The sequence below is a fragment of the Hemibagrus wyckioides genome, linkage group LG22 (assembly GCF_019097595.1).
Source record: "Hemibagrus wyckioides isolate EC202008001 linkage group LG22, SWU_Hwy_1.0, whole genome shotgun sequence".
Taxonomy (NCBI): Eukaryota; Metazoa; Chordata; class Actinopteri; order Siluriformes; family Bagridae; genus Hemibagrus; species Hemibagrus wyckioides.
This window is the reverse complement of record NC_080731.1, coordinates 5172011-5195338: the sequence shown is the minus strand read 5'-3', so window position 1 is coordinate 5195338 and position 23328 is coordinate 5172011. Positions and strand designations below refer to the sequence as shown.

General features: G+C 40.1%; 1 protein-coding gene across 1 annotated transcript; it reads left to right on the top strand.

The window, feature by feature from the left end:
* Positions 1-1302: 1302 nt before the first annotated feature.
* Positions 1303-22524, top strand: si:dkey-98f17.5 (uncharacterized protein LOC569123 homolog). The gene is made up of 12 exons (XM_058375665.1): positions 1303-1314; positions 1419-1591; positions 1740-1833; positions 4247-4301; positions 7653-7793; positions 7973-8133; positions 8291-8389; positions 14312-14457; positions 15008-15179; positions 15302-15414; positions 17909-17996; positions 19143-22524. The coding sequence occupies exons 1-12, from the start codon at positions 1303-1305 to the stop codon at positions 19197-19199; spliced, it is 1311 nt and encodes a 436-aa protein (XP_058231648.1). The 3' UTR covers positions 19200-22524.
* Positions 22525-23328: the final 804 nt, after the last annotated feature.

The window sequence follows — 23328 nt, the reverse complement described above, 5'->3', positions numbered from 1 at the left end:
AATTAAAAGCGATTTGTGTGAAACTGTGAAACAGGAGTGAGCTTCAGTCCTTTGTATTTAATAAAAAATATACAGTCATGTTCACATCCTTTACACAAAACCTCCAAAGACTTCTAAATTCTATACAATAACAAATTGAAATTCTCGACTCTGACTGGTCAGAAGGTGTTGAGTGATTTGTCATAGCTTTCAGATGACAGGTTTAAGTTATTTCCGACACTAATAAAATCTAAGTGTTCCAAAAGGGCGGGTACAGAAGGAGGATAGATAGATAGATAGATAGATAGATAGATAGATAGATAGATAGATAGATAGATAGATAGATAGATAGATAGATAGATAGATAGATAGATAGATAGATAGATAGATAGACTTCCAGTAGTATCTACAAATATAGGTAATAAGATAATAAATAAAAAAAATAAAATAAAAATGTAACTTAATACATATATGTAAAATTAAAAATAAAATAAAATGTAACTTAATACATATATCTAAAATAAAAATAAAATAAAAATGTAACTTAATACATATATCTAAAATAAAAATAAAATAAAAATGTAACTTAATACATATATGTAAAATAAAAATAAAATAAAAATGTAACTTAACACATATGTAAAATTAAAAATAAAATGTAACTTAATACATATATCTAAAATAAAAATAAAATAAAAATGTAACAACACATATATGTAAATAAAAAATAAAATAAAAATAAATAAAAATGTAACTTAACACATATATGTAAATTAAAGAATAGAAATAAAATAAAAATAAAATAAAAAATAAAATAAAAATGTAACTTAACACATATATGTAAAATAAAAAATAAAATAAAAATGTAACAACACGTAAAATTAAAAATAAAATTAAATGTAACTTAATAAATATATGTAAAATAAAAATAAAATAACACATATATGTCTTCACAATTCTGCACAAAAATTGCAGGACAATTCACTTAGACATTATAAACAAAGTAAAAAAGACTTTTGCTCCAGATACAGAAACCACATCCTTTTCTCTGCTTCTGTTTTTTTTTTTTACTGTAAAGCTTATATTAGTTTAAATATATTAATAATTAAGTTCTTAATTATTTACATCTAAATTATAAATATTACAACAATAATCATTCAATCATAAACAACCACTGATCAGTACAAATAATATTATATAATATTATTTTTTAGTTATTATATCAAAGAATATATATATATATATATATATATATATATATATATATATTTATATAGATGAATAGATGTTTTTGACTATTTTTTTGTAAATAATTAATTGCAGATGCTGTTAATAGTTAAACATAAATTGCATGTCATATTAATTTTTTCATGAAGATATTTATTTTGAGATTTATGAGAGAATTTTGTTGATAGAAAAAAAAAGTGTCTGTATGGCAGCCTCTCATTTCTGTGTGTGTGTGTGTGTGTGTGTGTGCGTGCACACGTGTGTGTCCTCTAGGCCTCGTGAAAATAGCCTCCAGGCTGGGTCTGAGATTGCTGCCACCTCGAAAGAAGATAATAGTGATGATTATGGGTAATCACTCAGCCGGGAAAAGCTCCTTTATTAACTGGTAAATTTTAAATGAAGAGTCTATTATTACAAATAGCAGCAGTTTCAATCTACTGGAAGAGATATCACGTCATTCAGCATTCATCAGACCACAAAGTTCAAGTTGGTCCTGATTTCAGTATGCATATGTGTTGTAATAATTATCTCAGGTATGTCGAGGAGCACATTCAGAAAACCGGCGTTGCCATAGAAACGCAAGGGTTCACGTTCATCACCAGTGGCAGGAAACGGGAATCGCTAACCGTAAGTTCTCTTCCTTTATACGGTTTTGGGATAATTGTGTTGAACAGCTCAGATAAAGGCTTTATTACACAATGTGTTATTACACATTAATTACATGTGTGATTTTTTAACATAAATGTAGAAGTACATGGAAAGAATGGAAATTCATGTAGCTACTGGTGTCAAGAGCCTCAGATTTAATTGTTATCTACGTTTTTTAAAGATATAGCTCAGGAAAATGATTGGTTCAATTCAACTTTTCTCATCTTCACAACTGGAGTCTGTAAGCTCTGTTTATTGCAGTTGTGGGTTTCTTGAGTTTCGCTAAAGCTAGGAGATAAACAATCTGTGGCATCATGTTACATTTACATTTCTGGCACTTGGCAGATGCCCTTATCCAGAGTGACTTACAATTTATCTCATTTTATACAACTGAGCAATTGAGGGTTAAGGGCCATGCTCAGGGGCCCAAGAGTGGCAGCTTGGTGGACCTGGGATTCAAACTCACAACCTTCCCATCAGTAGTAACTACTAAGCTACCACTTCCCACCCACCGTATTATATCCTCTACATTGAAGCTTGAAGCTTGAAGATGTAGCCTGTAGCTGGTTATATTCACAATGTGTGGAAAGTTAGGAAATTAGGCATTCTTGAATGTCTTGGGTATTCGAGAGAGTGCAGACAAAATGTGAAATTTCAGATAGCATTGCAGACGAAAATTTAAATTTCATAAAGTACTGCAGACGAAAATTGAAATTTCAGATAGCACTGCAGACGAAATGTAAAGTTTCAGAAAGCACTGCAGATGAAAATGGAAATTTCAGAAAGCACTGCAGACGAAAATTTTTGTTTCAGATAGCGCTGCAGACGAAAATTGAAATTTCAGAAAGCACTGCAGACAAAAATTGAAATTTCAGAAAGCACTGCAGACGAAAATTGAAATTTCAGAAAGCACTGCAGACAAAAATTGAAATTTCAGAAAGCACTGCAGACAAAAATTGAAATTTCAGAAAGCACTGCAGACGAAAATTGAAATTTCAGAAAGCACTGCAGAAGAAAATGTTAGTTTCAGATAGCACTGCAGACAAAAATTGAAATTTCAGAGAGTACCGCAGACGAAATTTAAAGTTTCAGAAAGCACTGCAGACGAAAATGTTAGTTTCACATAGCACTGCAGACGAAAATTGAAATTTCAGAGAGTACCGCAGACGAAATTTAAAGTTTCAGAAAGCACTGCAGACGAAAATGTTAGTTTCACATAGCACTGCAGATGAAAATTGAAATTTCAGAAAGCACTGCAGATGAAAATGTTAGTTTCAGATAGCACTGCAGACGAAAATTGAAATTTCAGAGAGTACCGCAGACGAAATTTAAAGTTTCAGAAAGCACTGCAGACAAAATTGTTAGTTTCAGGTAGCACTGCAGACGAAAATTGAAATTTCAGATAGCACTGCAGACGAAATTTAAAATGTCATGAACCACTGCAGACGAAAACTGAAATTTCAGAAAACACTGCAGATGAAAACTGAAATTTCAGAAAACACTGCAGATGAATTTTGAAATTCGAGAAAGCAGTCCAGACGTATTTGGGCATTCGAGAAAGCTCTGCAGACGAAACTAACCACATGACAAGGTCCTGCAGACAAAAATGAGCATTCGTGAAACCATTGCAGGAGAAATTGCGCATTCAAGAACACATCATGGATAAAATCAAACTTCTGAGTAGGCGTTACAGACGAAAATGGGCATTCGAATGATCAAGGCAGACGAGAAAAATTAACAAATTCTTTTAATATTGTTTAAATAAAATCATTGGACTGTGTGTGTGCTTATGAGTTGAGTGTATTAGAGCTGTGTTGGTGGTGTGTTCTGGGGTGTCAGGGGTTATCTTAAAGCCGCAACGTGTCATTTTACAGCACACATGTGTCTTCTACACACACACACATACACACACACACGTTCTCTCTCTCTCTTTCTCTCTCTCTCTCTCTCTCTCACACACACACACACTCACAATCTCTCTCTCTTGCTGTCTATCTCTCTCTTACACACACTCACAATATCTCTCTCTCTCTCTCTCTCTCTCTTCTCTCTCCTCTCTTCTCTCTCAATGTGAATGAGAGATGAATAATGGAGTTGTACCAAAGGAGGGGTGTAAAGAGAGATTATCGGTTATATGCAGGAAGAGCTTAAACTGAGTGCTGGAGGAAGAGAGAGGAGCTGCAGCTGAGACTGTGACGTTGAGAGAGAGAGAGAGAGAGAGAGAGAGAGAGAGAGAAGGGAGGCTCCCTCTAGCTGGCCCTGTCTTCTCTCTCCATACACTCAGCGTTCTGCTCTACTCATCACCACAACCCTCCTCTGTATCGCCGTGCTATATTTCTTCACACTGTCTTATCTCTCTCTCTCTCTCTCTTTCTCTCTCTCTCTCTCACAGGGCAATGCCACACTGCATCTTTACCCACATTTCCGACCGCTCCTGGAGTTTAAAGGTAGGAATTATCTCTCTCGAAATACTTCTGAAAATAAATTCACGGACGTTTTGATGGGAATTGTAGAACGCGATCCTCGCGCGTCCTCTCCTTGGCTTTTATGAAGGTGTTGCATCTCGTGTGTTGAATTGTAGACGTGTGAAGTTGCTTCTCGTGCCTAGAAGGCTGCTAAAGCTCAAGTGTCCCTTATCACAACGTTGGGCTTTACTTCCAGGCTGCGTGCAGCTCGCCTGGCGCGTCATGTCGAAGTGTGAGTGTAAACCTATCAAAGCTATGACTAATGCCTGCTCCTGAGTCATAGCCTTATTCGCTCTACGTCTTATTCAGGTCCGTCATTAATCAAGCCTTTTAGGTGAACGACGACAGAGGATCTGCCTTGCATAACAGCTGCTTTGATTATAATTGCTAAGTAATGATTATAATTGCTAAATCGAAGCACCCCCACCCCACACCTTGATTTAAATGATTCACCTTTTTGTTATCCTGATTGCGCCCCTGGGCGTTTGGTATCAGAGCGCATGATAAAGCCCACAGTGTCGGAGCATTCAGAAAGCAGAGGAGGTTCATCCAAAGATCGAGCCGGAGTGAGTCACTCCGAACGACACCGGCTCGGCAGCACAGGCACCGTCAAAGAGCGATCAGAGCTGCGGGTTCCAGATTAAAGCCTTCACCTGATACTGCAACACAGGCTCTGTCTGGAGCGGTTTATATTTTTTTTACAGCCCTGAAAAATACCAACCTTTCTTCGTTTAATCGACCCCACCCTCTTTTTTTTTTTTTTTTTAAGTATATAATATTCGTGAGAGGCGGAGTTAAGATCTCGAAATGTGGGCGTGGCTAATTTCAGGGCCGGAAATTTGAAAGCTGACGTGAATTCGGTAATTGTTACAGGAATGTGAAAGCTTTTATGATCGACAAAGTGCAGCTTTAAATATCCATTAAATGAGAACATGGAATGTAAAATATTAGTCTGTGTGATGTAGTGTAAGGCGTATAGCTTTGGGTGGGGCTCGGCAGGTCCGCTTCGATTTCTGACACGGAAATGCGGAACAGAAGTTTTATTTAAAGAAACCGGCGTGGGAAAAATCCTATTTTTTGGTTAGAATTTAAAAAAGAATTCTTGAACCTGAGTATAACTCTAATAGTAAATGATGGGGAAACAGGTTATTAGAATCGTGTATTGATTGTTTTCCGGTTTTTAGACTGGCTCAGGATGTCCATAAGAAAAAAATACATGCTGAAAATACTACGTTTGATCCGTCTCGCATTCCCTTTTTTTTTTTCTTTTCTCACTCGGATGGGCGTGGCCTGCTCCGCTTGCTAGACATGTGATTGGTGCACGGTGTGACCGTCCGTGATTTACGCCGTGGCTCCGACTTCTGCGCACTGCTGATCTGCTGTGTTAGGATGACACTGCATTTTTACGACCTTTGACCTTTTCCCCAGGCACATTAAATCTTCTCGCTTCTCGCTACTCCCCCCTACCCCCTCGCCTTGTCAGCCGACATGCCGGCGAATTACCTTCCCACCTTTCAGTGAGCTTAAAGAGCAGAGTTCGGAGAACGCCACGTGCAGCCGAGCGCCTCTTGCTTCTAAATCCATTTTCTCCAGGCTATTTTAAGTCCTGCTGGCTCAGGGAGTTTGCCGTGCCATTTGCACCCTGCCCTGGGGAAATTCTAGTGGACTGCGGGAGTATAGTCGACGGTGCTCGACACTTTCCTGAGATGGATAGATCGAGAGAGAGAGAGTTGCTCTGTAAGCATTGCGTATGTTAATGTCTATGTCACATGTGAGAACTGAAGGAGAGCAGCAACCTCAGGGAATGTTGATTAGAGCAGGAACAGGACTGCGATTTGTACGGCGAGCATGACCACCTGCTCCTGCTGTACTGAAAGAACCTCAGTGTTCCTCTCAAACTCATAGAAGGATCGGGAACATTCTTAAAGCGGCGGTTTGTAATTTTCCCGAACAACCCCCCCCCCCTTAATCTGGCGATGAGAATGAAACACAATTACAAGCCCCTTCTTAAAACTGAATTCACCTTATAAGGAAAAGGTTTGTCGTGGTATTGGGCGGAGCTTATTTCTGGGCCAGAAAAATCTCATTTGAAATGAAGAAACTAGCCAGATCTATTCTTTGCTGCGATCATAGGTTTTATCACGTATTCTTGAAACACTATGATTGTTACAAGTCTAGGAACACTTCTCAACATCACAGACCGCCGCTTTAATCGATACATTCATATAGTAGTCTGGAATCATGCAGAAAGGGATTCATAAACGATCGATCTGATGATGTAAGTCCAAGGACTAGGACACGACGGGGGTCTATTAGCCGAAGAAGAGTTGAGTGACAGGTGCTAGCCGGCCTGGCGTTGCTTCACAGTCGTTCTTCACTGGCTAGCTTTATGTAGCTCGCCATTAAAGCTGCCAGTTGAAGAGCTGTTGTGGGTAACCATGACAACAGACATCCTGCTGTAACACAGAAGGGGGCGTGGCCACGTCCTGACCAGACAGTCAACAGAGCGATGTAACCAGTTAGCAGCGAAGTAGTTTTTGACATGATGCTGTTCGAAATAAAAAGTTATTTATTATTTTTAAATTTTTTTTATATATTTTCCTCTACAATTTCGAATGAATGCATGAATTAAATTTGATCAAGTTATTATCTAAGCTGTTGAGTCCGGTTGTGTTAAAATGTCCCCTCTAACAGAAAGACGTCCTTCTTACCAAGCAGCATTATTTCACTTTATATATTTAGATGTATGATATACACCCACTGTCCACTTTATTAGGAACACCTGTACTCCTGCACGTTATTCAATCAGCAAATCATGCAGCATCATCGCAATGAATAAAACCTAAAGCGAGCCACAGGCTTGTTGTAACCCTTCCAATCTGTCCAGTCTGGGTGGAGTCTGTGAACATTGCGGCCTCGGATTCCTGTTTACGGCTGACGGAAGAAGAACCGCTTCATCAGCCTTAAGTTTCAACACGCTGGGATGTTTTTCTGCTCATCACAGTGACCACAGCCTTCCAGTCTGTCTTTCTTCTCTGATCTCTCTCTCATCATTAAGGCGTTTCTGATCCCAGAACCGTCGATGTTTTATTTTTTTGTTTTTGTTTTATCACACCACTCCGTGTCAAAGTAAAACGAGATCACGTTTTTTTCTCCTGTTCTCAAAGTTTTATTATACACTGCACTGCTGCTACATGATTGGCTGACCAGATTATTCCATCGATCACCCTCTGTACAGGTGTTCCTATTAAAGTGGCCGGTGAGTGCGTATTTATATTTATACGTGCACACAAGTATTTACACGCATTTTGCTAAGCCGGTTGTGTGTTCCAGGACTCACGGACTACCTTTCTGCTGAAATCTCCACCTCAAAGCAGAAGAAGTTCAGCCTGGTGACGTTTGTGGACACGCCCGGCTTGGTGGACGGAGACATGGTGTATCCCTTCGACGTCAACAGCGCCATCACATCTTTTGGTGAGGACATAAATAATAAATCGATTCGAAATCTGTAATCTGGGTATTAGGTGGGATAACGAACTTCACTGATGTTAAAGGTAAAGAATAAAATGCATGGAAATGAATCAAAGTAACAACACAAACTTAAAGTCACTGTGATGTTTGTATGGTGTGTGTGTGTGTGTGTGTGTGTTCAGGCGAGCAGGCGGATCTGATCTTCGTGTTTTTCGACCCGATGGGCCAGGCGCTGTGTAAGCGAACGCTCAACATCGTGGAGAAGCTGAGTGAGAAATGCGGAGACAAATTACGCTTCTACCTCAGCAAAGCTGACGAGGCAGGACGGGAGACGGACAGACAGGTGGGCGTGGCTTCTTGTCAGTGTGTGTGTGTGTCTTGCCGCATGAAATCTTGCATCAGCATTCTGTCTGTGTTTCTCAATCAGAGCAAAATCTGATCCTGATCCATGCTCACGTAACAGCGTCTCCATCCCGTTGTTTTTTGGGGTTTTTTCACAGAGAGTAATGATGCAGATAGTTCAGGAGCTGTGCCGCAGACCAGGACTCAACAAATGCGGCTTTGAAATGCCGACGATTTACATCCCCAATCCTCAGAGAGTAAGAAACGCACACGCCTACACCGTATACTGAACAGAATTAAAAACACACTGCATAATCAGTTTAATGAGGCTTTCGAAAGAAACAACAAAGAGGATTATTAAACTCAAAATTCAGATTTTATTTGTTTTACAAAAACCCTGAAAATGTTTCAGAAATCTGCATGTTTCAGAAATTGCCTGAGGACGACTAATTTTATTATTATTTTTTATAAATTTCTAATTATTTATCTATCTATATATCTATCTGTATATATTTATATAATTTAGAATTTTTTAACATTTTTTTACTTTTTAGATTTAGATCTTTAGATTTAGATCTTTAGCCTAAAGAGGACTAATTTTATTATTATTATTTATTTTATTATTATTACTTGTATAAAATTAATAATAATAATAATTAAATTATTATTTGTATTGTTTTTTGTTTATATATATATATATTTATTTTATTTTATTTTTTAGAGGCTAAAATTTGTCTTTTTTTATTATAAATATATTATAATTTAATTATTATTTTTATTGTTTTATTATATATATATATATATATATATATATATATATATATATATATATATATATTTATTTATTTTTATTTTTTTTACAATTCACCAATTGACCGTTTGACAATTTGTTCACGTTACTATAGCAACTGAAGTGAAACATTCCTGTATCCCAAAAAAATACTGGATACTTGTTTTTATTTTCCACAGTCAGGCTTCTCTGGCTTCTTGTTCGTGTTTTTGGCGAGAAAATCCTTGCGCAAAATCTTTATGAAATCAAACTAATAATTTTGCTTTTTTTTGTAGTGAGGAAAAGAAAAATAATCTGTTTATGCCAAACTTACACAAATTTTATTTTAACCCAATACGATAAAATCCACATTTAAAGCAAATAATCTCATTTATTATTAATAATAACATCAAGCTATGCAGTATAGTCAAGGTAAGCTTTGGTTGCTAAGCAACATACCCGACAAAGATAAAGGTATGAGTGTGATGAGTTTATTGGGGGTGAGTTCAGTGTGGTGTGTATCGAGGATTTTACAGCAGCTTCTCAACAACACACACACACATGCACACACACATGCACACACACACACACACACACACGCACACACACACAGACGCACACACACAGCCAATCGGATTTTAGTTTAATAACACGTAAACGATAACCATTACGCTCGGGTAATACAGGTGTCAGGAGGTGTATCGGATTTTTATCTGTTGTAATCACCACACACACACACACACACACACACACACACACACACACATTACAGATTTGCTGGATATAATCTAGGGTTGAAAAGAGTGTAATATTACTTACAGGGATCTTAATGAAGAGTGGAGCGAGCGGAGTGACGCACAGTGCTGAGAAATCACCACTGCTGTGTCCAAGTAAATGGACTGATCTCTCTCTCTCTCTCTCTCTCTCTCTGTCTATATGTAAATGCAATTTTTAAATTCTATATCTCAGTAAATCTGTCTCTCTCTCTGCCTCTTTATCTCTCTTATCCTGTCTCTCTGCTTCTCTCTCTCTCTTTCTGTCTTTTCTCTGTCTCTTTCTCTTTTTGTATTTCTCTGTTACTCTTTCTCTCTCTATCTGTCTCTCCTTCTCTCTTTCTCTGTCTCTCTCTTAATATTGCTGCATCCCTGTCTCTCTCCCTGTCTCTTTATCTCTCTTTCCTTGTCTCTCTCTGCTTCTCTCACTGTCTTTCTCCCTCTGTCGCTCTTTCTCTCTTTCTTTGCCTCTCCGTTTGTCTTCCTGTCCCGCTCTCTGTTTTTTCTGTCTCTCTCTTTAGATTTCTCTGTCTCTCTCTTGGTCTTTGTATCTCTGTATCCCTGTCTCTCTCTCTCTGTCACTTTATCTCTCTTTTCCTGTCTCTCTCTGCCTCTCTCTCTCTCTTTTTCTGTCTCTTTCTTTGTTTCTCTCTTTGTCTCTCTTTCTTTTTCTTTGTCTGTTTCTTTGTCTCTCTTTTTGTATTTCTCTGTCACTCTTTCTGTCTCACTATGTGTCTCTCCTCTCTCTCTCTCTCTCTCTCTCTCTCTCTCTCTCTCTGTCTTTCTCTCTCTATGTATCTTGGTCTCTCTCCCTATCTCTTTATCTCTCTTTTCTTGACTCTCTCTGCTTCTCTCACTGTCTCTCTCTCCGTCTTTGTATCTCTGTATCCCTCACTCTCCCCCTGTCTCTTTATCTCTCTTTTCTTGACTCACTCTGCTTCTTTCACTGTCTCCCTCTGTATCATTTTCTTTGTCTCTCTGTCTCACTCTGTCTATTTACTGTCTCAGTCTTTCTAACTCTGTATCCCTGTCTCTCTCTTTGTCTCTCTATCTTTTTTTCTTGACTCTCTCTGCTTCTCTCACTGTCTTTCTCTTTCTGTCTCTCTTTTGTTGCCTCTCTCTTTGTCTCTCTGTCTCATTCTCTGTCTTTTTTTCTGTCTCTGTTTTACTCAGTCTCTCTCTCTCTCTCTCTCTCTCTCTCTCTCTCAGTCTTTGTATCTCTGTCTCTTTATCTCTTTTCTTGTCTCTCTCTGTTTCTCACTCTCTTTCTCTCTCTCTGTCTTTTTCTTTGTCTCTTTCTTTGACTCTCTCTTTGTCTCTGTCTCTCTGTCTGTCTTTCTATCTGTCTCTCCGTCTCTCTCTATGTATCTGCGTCTCTCTCCCTGTCTCTTTATCTCTCTTTTCTTGACTCTCTCTGCTTCTCTCTCTGTCTTTTTCGCTATCTCTTTCTTTGTTTCTCTCTTTGTCTCCCTCCCTCTCTCTCTCTCTTTCATCCTCTCTGTAGGCTTTCACAGCCAAAAGCCTTCTGCATTGAAAGGAGAGACACTTTAGTGCCTTTATCACCACTCGGCAGATATAAATATAATAGCACTGTTGTTCTGGAGGTTTATGGGATGTGGTTTTTATCGTTGCTTCATTTCCCGCAGCGTCTTTATGATGCCTATACGTTCATATATAAATTAGAGACCTTAGATGGTTGGGACTAATGTTCCTTATAGATCTGCAATGAATATTAGAGATTTTTGGCTTTCTTTCTAGTGGATGTCTAGAGATAATACTAGTAATGGTTAAAATAGGGTTAATACTTAAAATTTGCTGAAAATGCTGAATATAAAAATCTGAAACGGAAGTCCATTAATCCAGGATGACCTAGCTAGCGAAAGTTTATACAGAAATTTGTCTAAAAGATGATTTTTTCCCACTTGTAGCCTCTTGGAACTTTTGTTTATGATGTAAAATGAATGCTGAACTCATTCATAACATGTTCTAATGCACTTATAAGGAATATATACATTCAGGAATGAAATGATCAAATTTATCCCGTAAGCGATTTAGAGGTGATGGTGGTGAGGAAAACCTCCCTGAGACGATATGAGGAAGAAACCTTGAGAGGAACCAGACTCTAAAGGGATCCTCGTCCTCATCCGGGTGATAAAAGGGAGTGTGATTATAAATCATTTCCCTTCTATAACTGTGTACTGTATGGTCTAAAAGTGCAACCAGGAAACTTATTCTAGCTTTAACATGAAGTCTGTTGTGTTGAACTGATGGAAACTTGCAACCCATCTTGGTTTCTAGGTGCAACTGTCCACAGCAATCCCATCTACACTACATTGCCAAAAGTTTTGGGACGTCTGCCTTTACATGCACATGAATGTAATATGGAGTCGTCCCACCCTTTGCAGCAATAACAGCTTCAAACTCTTCTGGGAAGGCTTTCCACAAGGTTTAGGAGTGTGTTTATGTGGATTTTTGACCATTCCTCTAGAAGCGCATGTGTGAGGTCAGGCACTGATGTTGGACGAGAAGGTCCGGCTCACAGTCTCCACTCTAATTCATCCCAAAGGTGTTCTATCCACATCAAACTAACATCCATGTCTTTATGGACCTTGCTTTGTGCACTGGTGTGCAGTCATGTTGGAACAGGAAGGGGTCATCCCCAAACTGTTCCCACAAAGTTGGGAGCATGAAATTGTCCAAAATGTCTTGGTATGAAGTTGAAGCATTAAGAGTTCCTTTCACTGGACCGAGCCCAACCCCTGAAAAACAACACTTGAATTCAATGATTTGGAGGGGTGTTCCAAAACTTTTGGCAATATGGTGTATAATTAGTTTATGATATAATCTGTACAAATTTTGTCTATTAGGGTGTCTATTAGGTGCAAGACCCTGAGTAAGGATGAATGGATCTAAATTATCTGACTCACTTATGAGGAAAAATAGGGAGCTTTAAGGAGCTTGTTTTGATTTATTGCTATCATCTGATGCTGGATTTATGGGACGTCTGGTCCATTCACATTTCCTGGTTAAAAATGAGGCCAGGTCTCAGTGGCGGTGTAAAATAACGCTGTATACACCACCACTGAGAGTTTCTTTGTTATTGGCGATATAAAGCGTTCTGTTAACAATTCACGATGCATTATAACCGATTATAATTAAGTGGAAAAAGCCTTACTGTTAATAATAGACGGTTAATAGTATCAGCTTTATTGAAAGCGCTAGAATATACGTACTGCCATATGCGTGATTAAAATGAAGCACGGTGGTCCGAGAGCCTTTTCCGACATTAAAAACCACAAGCTCAAGCTCAAGCCTGCGTGCTTTAGACTCACCCCGTAGATCAATCCTGGCGCTCGGCTAATTTCATTAAAGAAAATCTATTTAGTCAGCCCGTGATGAGGTCAATCTGTTCACTTATTCCCTCTGAATTAATCTGAAGAGTGCAGCGTGTGCTGGAAAGTTCTAGTCCACTTGGTGGTCAAGTTAAAAATGATGAAATGTTATGTCACGTCAACTCCAACGTGTGAACCCCGACTCCTAGAACACACCACGGCCTACGAACATGGCCGCCATGAGACACACACGCACACTGTTTAGGGAGAGACATTCATTCAAGTCAAGTCAAGAAGCTTTTATTCACCCATATATAGCTGACGCAGTACATAGTGAAGTGAGACAACGATTCTCCAGTGCTGCATAAAACAACATAGAGCTGCAAAACAACACAGAGCCAAGGACTGAAAGGAAGTTGTCCTAGCTACATAAAGTCTAGTGCAAACAGTGCAAGATATAAAGACAGTGCAAGATAGGAGCACTGTAAACAAGAGGGTTCTTGTAAACATAAACATTTCTGTATAGCAGCAAATGTGTGCAAAACCAGCAACAGCAGCAATAGAATAATGTGTAAAATACTGTATATAAACAGTTAGAATATGGACATGGATGTGTTGAGTCTCAATCTTCATTCACACAAACCTTGTGAAGTAATGGAACTTACAGAGGAACTTACATTTATTTCTAAGCAATTAGGCCTCCTGGTGGTCCAGGGGCAGGTTCTCGCGCTCTTATTGCCGTGGCCCGGGTTCGATTCCCCAGGTAGGGCGCTAACCTAGCCACTGAAGAGTTAACTCTCAGTGCAGGTCCCAAGCCCGGATTAAATGGGAGGAAGTGCATCCGGGGTAAAACCTGTGCCAAATGTGGACCCAATGATCCGCTGTGGAGACCCTGAACAGGGAGCAGCCGAAAGAACAACATACATTTGGGCAGTTAACTGTTAAGGGCCTTGCTCAGGGGCCCATCAGTGGATTAAAAGTAGTCCAACACATGAACAACTAAGCTACCACATCCCACTTGTGCATGTCGTAGCCTGTGTGATGTGACATTTGCAATGTAATACATAGTAAACATATACAATCGTGTAACTTGGATTCTATAATAATCCAAACATTTTGTTAATATAAGGGGAAAAAATAAGTCATGCTCTTCATCATTAACGTGGTCTTAAACATCATTCTGTCTCCCTCTCTCTCATTTTCCCTATAGAAGCCTATAAATATATACACACACATAATGCAGTGTTCTATTCTTATAGTTCTTCTTCTGTCCATCTCTGTGTTTGTGTGTGTGTGTGTGTGTAGCCGAGCAGGTGCGTGAATCAGATCGACGAGGTGTGTGAGACAATAGAGAAGAGCATTAACCAGGCGGTGCAGAAGACCTTGGACCAGCTGGAGAAAGACTGTGACCTCATCACCTCCTCCATCAGCAGCAAGCTGGAGCAGGACAGGTTCGTTCCTCTTTCAGCGTCCACTCCACTGAGACTGTCCTTCATTTTTGTTCTTTTTTTAATTGGAGCATTTGAAATCGTGAATATGATCTTTAAAGGTGCAGTGAACAGCAGTGAAAACAATTTTGACAATCCAGCACTTTTCTCTCGTTAAGCTCCGCCCCTTTGGTTAAAATTGATGCTGCGTTCGAATTACCTCAGACATGGAAAGCATTGGATCTCAGAAGTACGGGTTTATAGATGATGGTTCCAGTGTGATGCTGATGCTGAGAAACCATAGAACTGGTTGGAATTTTTCACCAGGTTTCGCAGGGAAAGGGGAAAAGGGGCGGGGCCTTGCAACTCTTTTCTGGCTAAAATATGCATAGAAACTTGTGTCATGAAGAAACAAGCCTTTGCATGCCATCTTTGCACGGCCTAACCCTAACCCTTTCATATGTTTTGTTAAATATTGTTAATTAATATAGATTTTGGGTTACAAAAAATTTCCAGCTGTGATGTTCTCCATGTGAGCTGTGAAACCGAGCATGTTTCCTTTCTGCTCTCGCAGGAATAACGTGAGTTATAATAAAAGCAGCCGCTTTAACGCCGTCCTCTGCGGGTTTCTGGCCATCTTCCTTCCCGCCGTCTTCATCATCAGCTTCCTCATCAATGTATTGTTCCCAAACGATTTAGGAGCCCTGGTGGGGGAGGGGCTTGCCACAACGCTGTACACTGTGATGGTATCCACTTCTCATATATGTTTGAGCATGTGTATGTAAAGATATATATTGTATGGTATAGAAAATGAGAGCACCTTGTGTGTGATTTTGTATTCCATTCATTTTGTTGTGTACTTTTTCAGGCAGTAGTGCTGTATCTGTGGGAGTGGATCCCTGAAGATGGACAGGTGGTGGCTGTGATGATCTTCGGCGTGACCTGCTACTTTTTCTTTATCCTCGCAAGGTATTTTGCACGGTAAGTGAATTAGCTTGTGATGGTGCAGAAGATTTAGAAACACAAGAGGGCACTGTAAACTTAAAGCTGAGCTTCTGAGAGGTGAAGTGAATAAGACTGATGATCTCCTCATCATGACACCTGTTAGTGGGTGGGATATATTAGACAGCAAGTGAACATTTTGTCCTCAAAGTTGATGTGTTAGAAGCAGGAAAAATGGACAAGCGTAAGGATTTGAGCGAGTTTGACAAGGGCCAAATTGTAATGACCCCTGTGCACAGCCGAAAGTGCCAATGAGCACGTGAGCATCAGAACTGGATCACGGAGCAATGGAAGAAGGTGGCCTGGTCTGATGAATCATGTTTTCTTTTACATTACGTGGATGGCCAGGTGCGTGTGCGCCTCTTACCTGGGGAACACATGGCACCAGGATGCACTATGGGAAGAAGGCGAGCCGGTGGAGGCAGTGTCCTGCTTTAGGCGATGTTCTGCTGGGAAACCTTGGGTCCTGCCATCCATGTGGATGTTACTTTGATATGTACCACCTACCTAAGCATTGTTACAGACCATGTACACCCTTTCATGGAAACGGTATTCCCTGACGGCTGTGGCCTCTTTCAGAAGGATAATGTGCCGTGCCAGAAAGCAGAAATGGTTGAGGAATAATTTGATGAGCACAACGACCAGTTTGAGGTATTGACTTGGCCTCAAATTCCCCAGATCTCAATCCAATCCGGCATCTGTGGGATGTGCTGCACAAACAAGTCTGATCCATGGAGGCCTCACCTCGCAACTTACAGGACTTAAAGGATCTGCTGCTAACGTCTTAGTGCCAGATCCCACAGCACACCTTCAGGGATCTAGTGGAGTCCATGCCTCGACGGGTCAGGGCTGTTTTAGCAGCAAAAGGAGGACCAACACAATATTAGTCAGGTGGTCATAATGTTATGATATATATATATATATATATATATATATACACTATATTGCCAAAAGTATTCGCTCACCTGCCTTGACTTGCATATGAACTGACATCCCATTCCTAATCCATAGGGTTCAATATGACGTCGGTCCACCCTTTGCAGCTATAACAGCTTCAACTCTTCTGGGAAGGCTGTCCACAAGGTTTAGGAGTGTGTTTATGGGAATTTTTGACCATTCCTCTAGAAGTGCATTTGTGAGGTCACACACTGATGTTGGACGAGAAGGCCTGGCTCTCAGTCTCCGCTCTAATTCATCCCAAAGGTGTTCTATCGGGTTGAGGTCAGGACTCTGTGCAGGCCAGTCAAGTTCATCCACACCAGACTCTGTCATCCATGTCTTTATGGACCTTGCTTTGGTCACTGGTGCACAGTCATGTTGGAAGAGGAAGGGGCCATCTCCAAACTGTTCCCACAAAGTTGGGAGCATGGAATTGTCCAAAATGTCTTGGTATGCTGAAGCATTCAGAGTTCCTTTCACTGGAACTAAGGGGCCAAGCCCAGCTCCTGAAAAACAACCCCACACCATAATCCCCCCTCCACCAAACTTTACACTTGGCACAATGCAGTCAGACAAGTACCGTTCTCCTGGCAACCACCAAACCCAGACTCGTCCATCAGATTGCCAGATGGAGAAGCGCGATTCGTCACTCCAGAGAACGCGTCTCCACGCGAGTCCAGTGGCGGCGTGCTTTACACCACTGCATCCGACGCTTTGCATTGCACTTGGTGATGTATGGCTTGGATGCAGCTGCTCGGCCATGGAAACCCATTCCATGAAGCTCTCTGCGCACTGTTCTTGAGCTAATCTGAAGGCCACATGAAGTTTGGAGGTCTGTAGCGATTGACTCTGCAGAAAGTTGGCGACCTCTTCACACTATGCGCCTCAGCATCCGCTGACCCCGCTCCGTCAGTTTACGTGGCCTACCACTTCGTGGCTGAGTTGCTGTCGTTCCCAAACACTTCCACGTTCTTATAATACAGCTGACAGTTGACTGTGGAATATTTAGGAGTGAGGAAATTTCACGACTGGATTTGTTGCACAGGTGGCATCCTATCACAGTTCCACGCTGGAATTCACTGAGCTCCTGAGAGCGACCCATTCTTTCACAAATGTTTGTAAAAATAGTCTGCATGCCTAGGTGCTTGATTTTATACACCTGTGGCCATGGAAGTGATTGGAACACCTGATTCTGATCATTTGGATGGGTGAGCGAATACTTCTGGCAATATAGTGTATATAGCATGAGAATGTAGCACTACAGAAATAAACATGTGACAGTAAATAAGTAAGTTTTCCTTAGTCTTGCTCGAGTTCTTATCCGATGCGCTTCTCGCGGTTTCCGGGTCGAGTAACAGGAATTATAATTTCAAAAAATAAAAGAAGTGATTTCTGTGCAGTGGAAGCAGTGGCTGAAATAATTAAAAACATGTATATATACGACCTTGTAATATCTTTGATGGTTGCATCAGCATTTGATTGAACACATTATGTTTATCTGCTCTGATTCCTCCTCCTCTTCCTCCTCCTCCAGCCAGGGCAGTAAAACTCTCACCAAGAAAGAAAAGAAGAATCTGATGGACTGCAGTGGATATGTTAAAGATGTCCTCAAAGCCAAAAAGGTAAGAACTGGCAATGAATAAGACACTCGAGGGTGTGCTGTTACTGGAAAATAATCAGTGACAGCGTGAAGCTGACTGTTGATTGGTTTTCTTTAACGGTACATCCTGAAGTGTTTATTTCCACAATTTGCTGATTTCCATTTATAATTGCGGTTCACGTTTTGGAATGTCTGCTATTCAAGTTAGTTCCTGTTTTCACTTACTTTATAACAGCTATAAATAATGATTCTATCAAAAAATAACGTTTTCTTTTCATCAAGCTTACAAAACATAAAAGTAGCTGAAGCTACGTTCACACAAGTCTCCGGTCGCTCTACTATAAAGTCGCCAGTAGGCGTTCCTACTACCGTTTGGCATAGTAATGACGTGGGACGGGGTGGATGCGGTAGCTTAGTGGTTAAGGTGTTGGACCAGTGATTGGAAGGTTGTGAGTTCAAATCCTATGTCCACCAAGCATCCACCTCTGGGCACCTTTAGCAAGGCTCTTAACCATCAATTGCCCAGTTGTGTTAAATGGATAATGTAATATCTATTCGCATAGAATTAAATATGTTTAGAATTAAACATAAATTTAGAGCAGTCGTCATACAGGTTGCCTTAAGTTAGCTGTTACTATAGAAACATCCATCCATTTTCTATACTCACTTTATTCCTAATTAGGATCACGGGGATCTGCTGGAGCCTATCACAGCACATATTGGGTGAAAGGCAGGGGTACACCCTGGACAGGTCACCAGTCCATCACAGGGCCACACATATAGACAGACAACCACACACACTCACACTCACTCCTATGGGCAATTTAGAATTACCAATCAACCTAATGTACATGTTTTGGGAGGAAACCGGAGTACCCCCACGCAGGCACGGGGAGAACATGCAAACTCCACACAGAAAGGCCCCCTGCCTGTTCGAACCCAGGACCTTCTTGCTGTGAGATTGTGCATTGAATAAACGTCTCCTTAAAGATACTATTAAACGTAAATTTAGAGCATCCGTTGCTTTTAGCTGTTACTACGGTAACGATAACAATAACATTAAAACAAACCCATTCATGTAAACCTCTGTTTTGCCTTCTGACCAATCAGATTCCAGAAATCCAGCATTTAACTAACATACATAAATACATCTGTCTCTTGTAAACAGAAGAAACTCTACGAAGAATATCTGAAGCAGTGCGCAGCCGAGTACGACTTCAACTGACCGCCAGAGGACTCCCTGACCATCAGGAAAATGTAGCAAGCACATCTCAGGTTAAACCTTAAAGTCGGTTCATTATTAAACGCAACTTTACCACATGCGCAAACTCGCAATATATTTCGTACAGGGGTCAGTTGTATGCACTCCAACTTCTGAAGTGATAAAAATACGCAGTGCCTTTTTCATTTCACGTGAATGACCGATCCTGAGAACTGAACATCAGCCTGTGTGTGTGTGTGTGTGTGTGTTAATCTGTGTAACTCAGCCAGCAGAATAGTATTGTTTACAAGTCAATACACTGCACTGATTCAACAAAGTCTTAGGAGACCTTTAGTGTATTTGGAGCCAGATCTCAAGTATGTAGAAGGCTTGAAAAGCTAACACGTGAATGTGAACATCGTTTTGATTTTTTTCCAGCCGTAGACTGTGACTTCTGATCAAACGAAGCTGCCTTTATTTCCTCTCCCTATCTTTTATCACATGTGAATATGTGTGTCCGGGTTTGTTTTATTTCTCTCATATCATGCTGTGGTCTTGATCCTAAAGCAAAATCGTTGTTATATTACTTTTCTTGTAGTAGAATGTTCTAGAAAATTCTTTACTACTCACTGTATTCGAGTGTTTTGTCATCTATACTCTATAATATATTTTAGAATATATTCGTATTTATCTTAATTATTTATAGGTAAATAATACCCCGTAATGCACGTCACTGTCTTGGGAAGTAACGTTACAGCTAGTTTTCCGATTTTAGCCGAAAGTATGAGATGAGAAGATTCTATAAGAGTGTGAGATGATGATGCGTCTTCCATGTCAGGTTATACGATGATGATCCTCTTAATTATAGGACAGCGATCGAAGAAAATGACTGTGTTCTGCTCAGCAGTCAGTTGTGAGCCAGTCTGATTCAGAAAGGGAGCCTGAAGTAATAAGGATATTTATTTCTTTTTATTAGAGCGCTAAGCTAATACGCCCATGTCCGTCCTCTTATTAATGGCTTTTAGATGAGCTTTATAAGAGCGCCCGGTCTCACACACACAGCCAGAACTCGTCGAATGCCTCTGGTCCCAAATCGTCCAGCAGATCTCAACTCGCGAGCAAAGAATTTATATTTTTTAATGATTTTCCTTCGAATGTGAATTTTGCCTGTGACAGCGAAGTCAGGATAAAAAACACACACAGTGTAATTACGGCTTAAGACCATAAACCATGTTTGAGACACTGATATGGATTCAGTCCAACACCGGCTGGAAGCACAATGTATAAAAAACAAACACTTCATTTATAGTATTAATCCTTGTGTCCTGACTTGTAATAAATCGTAGATTTGGGATTTTTAGTCCTGGTTGCACTGCTGATTTTAGAGTTTCCTGCTCATTAAAGTTTATATACTCCTGTTCCACCGTTGTTTTAAATGTATATACCAGCATCATAAGCCCACACTTCTTAAGTTAACATGTGTCTTGTGTGTTTTGTGTGGTATTGGAATCATATCACAGCAACCCATTAAGCTAAAAGGTTTCCAGGGTTGTAGCTCATAGCCACGCCCCCTCCCAAGCTATAGCATGGAGACATGCCCCCTCCAGGGCTAGAGCACAGAGATATGCCCCCTACAAAGCTATACCACCGATCCACATCCCCTCCAGGGCTATGGCACAGTTACACACCCCTCCAAAGCTATAGCACAGAGATATGCCCCCTACAAAGCTATAGCACTGAGCCACGTCCTCTCCAGGGCTATAGCACAGCGACACGCCCCTCCAAAGCTATAGCACAGGGACTTGCTCCCTCTAAAGCTATAGCTCAGAGCCACGCTCCCTCCAGGGCTATAGCACAGAGCCACGCCTCCTCCAGGGCTACAACACAGAGACACACCCCTCCAAAGCTATAGCATAGAGTCATGTCCCCTCAGGGGCTATAGCACAGAGACACACCCTCTCCGAAGCTTTATCACAGAGCCACACCCCCTCCACGGCTATAGCACAGAGACACGCCCCCTCCAAAGCTATAGCACAGAGACACGCCCCCTCCAAAGCTATAGCACAGAGACTTGCCCACTCCAAAGCTATATCACAGAGATACTCCCCTCTAGGGCTATATCACAGAGCCACGCCCTCTTCAAAGCTATAGCACAGAGCCACACCCCTTTCAAGTCTAAGAACCAAAAAAGGTTGTTTTTTTTTCACAGCCATGCCACAGAAGAACCATTTTTAGTTCCCCAAAGAACCTTTCAGTAAATGGTTCTTAAAAGATAAAAACATTTGTATGTCCTAAAGAACCTTTTTCCACCACATGGTGGAAAACCCAGGACCCACCATGTTCCCAGGATGTCAAAGGTTCTTCATAGAACCATACTCCCTGAACAAGAACCATTTCATTTATTTTTTAAGAGCATTAATATATTTGTAGTCTGTTTGTGTAGCTGTGGTGTGGTGATGAGTAACAGATCCTTCTGGAATCGGTCGGCTTCATCACCTTAAATATAGAGTATGTTTTTATTTTTCACTTTTAAACAGTATCAGGTTGATGGTAGAGTATTATATATTCATCAGCACCACACTACACGTTAGTATTATTTATACATCTTTACTTATTAGCCAACACGTATTGTCATGATCATATACTGAGATGCAGGAGCCAGAAGTGAAGCTGCGGCTGATTTCTTTCTATCCCAGACTGTAGATTTATGTCGTCTATGTAGCAGGAACATCTCTTAGATTTAGACTAGCTTCATGTAGCCTGGTATCTTGCAAACATCACACAACTTCTCATCAGCGATTTGAATCAGAAGCTCAAATATGAGGCTTGGACATTCCTATTCACGATAGATATCTGACCGCAAAAAATACACCATGCAGCCGGACGAAAATCAGCAGAACTGGGACTTTTTATTATTCATTATTTCCTCATTAATAAAATACAAATCGTCTAATATATAAACTCTATTTTACCAATGGTTTATTAGGTACAAATAAAATAACATCATTACTAAATAAACTGTTAAGCAAGGTTGCCAGATATTTAGGTATTCTATCGGGTTTTCCTGTGACTTTGTAAAAAAAAAGGTTTTCTAAATGCATTTTTAAATCCACAATCCTTTTATAATGTTGCTGTCTGATTTATTACACGTCTCCTAGAGGCGATTCCTTCTTGAAAATTTTATACTTGCTCCTTTTAAAACAATAACGAAAACCTCATAGATGGTGAAAAGTGTCTTCCAGAGCGAAGTGCCAGAACAAAGCTGTGCTCCATTATCGTGACTCTTCTGTCTGTTGTATTGTAACTGCTGATGAATTTGATCTAAAATAAATGTAAAAAATTATTATTACCCTGCTTGTGTTGTTGAATTCTTTCGCTTGATTCATTTTTTTCATCCATTTATAGATTATATTTAACGGAGTGGAAGATCGGTGAAACAAGCCATCATGTTAAAGCAGCTTTAAACATTAAGATCTCTCCCTAACCTTTCTCTTTTTAATTCTATGTGGAATAAATCGTTTGAGACTGTAGAGAAAGAAAGAAACTACATACATCGCTGACATTTAGGGTTGCCAAGTCTGTGTAAACAAATTCCTGGAGACTTTTAAATTCCTTTTGTTAAAATGTATAACCCTTTCATTCATAAATTATCATGACTTCTTCTAAATATCCTTCATATGAAGATGAATGGATTGTCCATGTATAAGAATACCATATGGGGAAATTGATGAAATGTTATGCCTGAAATAACAAATAAAAGCTAAAACATAAAAAGTTAACTGTATTTGGGTCTAAAATATTTAACATTGATGCCCAAATTATATGAAATATCATTTTGTATTAAATATAGCTACAAAATCGACATGACGCAAAGTGGAATTCGGAAGATAAAATCCAAATCTTCTTTACCCTCAGTTTTAGTTCGGCTAAGGTGTTGCACAATTGTTTTAACTTAATTTTGTTGTACATTTGTAATGAAACACCAGACATGGAATGTTCTGACAACCTTAATAAGTCCAGAGAGTTTATTGGAGCTGATGTTCATAAACCTGGGGCCGGTGGTTAAGGCTCTGCGTCGTTGACCGGAGGATAGGGATCCAAGCACAGCCAAGCTGCCACCACTGGGCCCTTGAGCAAGGCCTCTAACCCATCC

Bases quoted from the DNA above. Each gene is read 5' to 3' on its own strand.
- si:dkey-98f17.5 (XM_058375665.1), top strand. The intron at 4,302-7,652 runs GTAGGAATTATC...TGTGTGTTCCAG, and splicing joins ACCGCTCCTGGAGTTTAAAG to GACTCACGGACTACCTTTCT. The intron at 14,458-15,007 runs GTTCGTTCCTCT...CTGCTCTCGCAG, and splicing joins AGCAAGCTGGAGCAGGACAG to GAATAACGTGAGTTATAATA.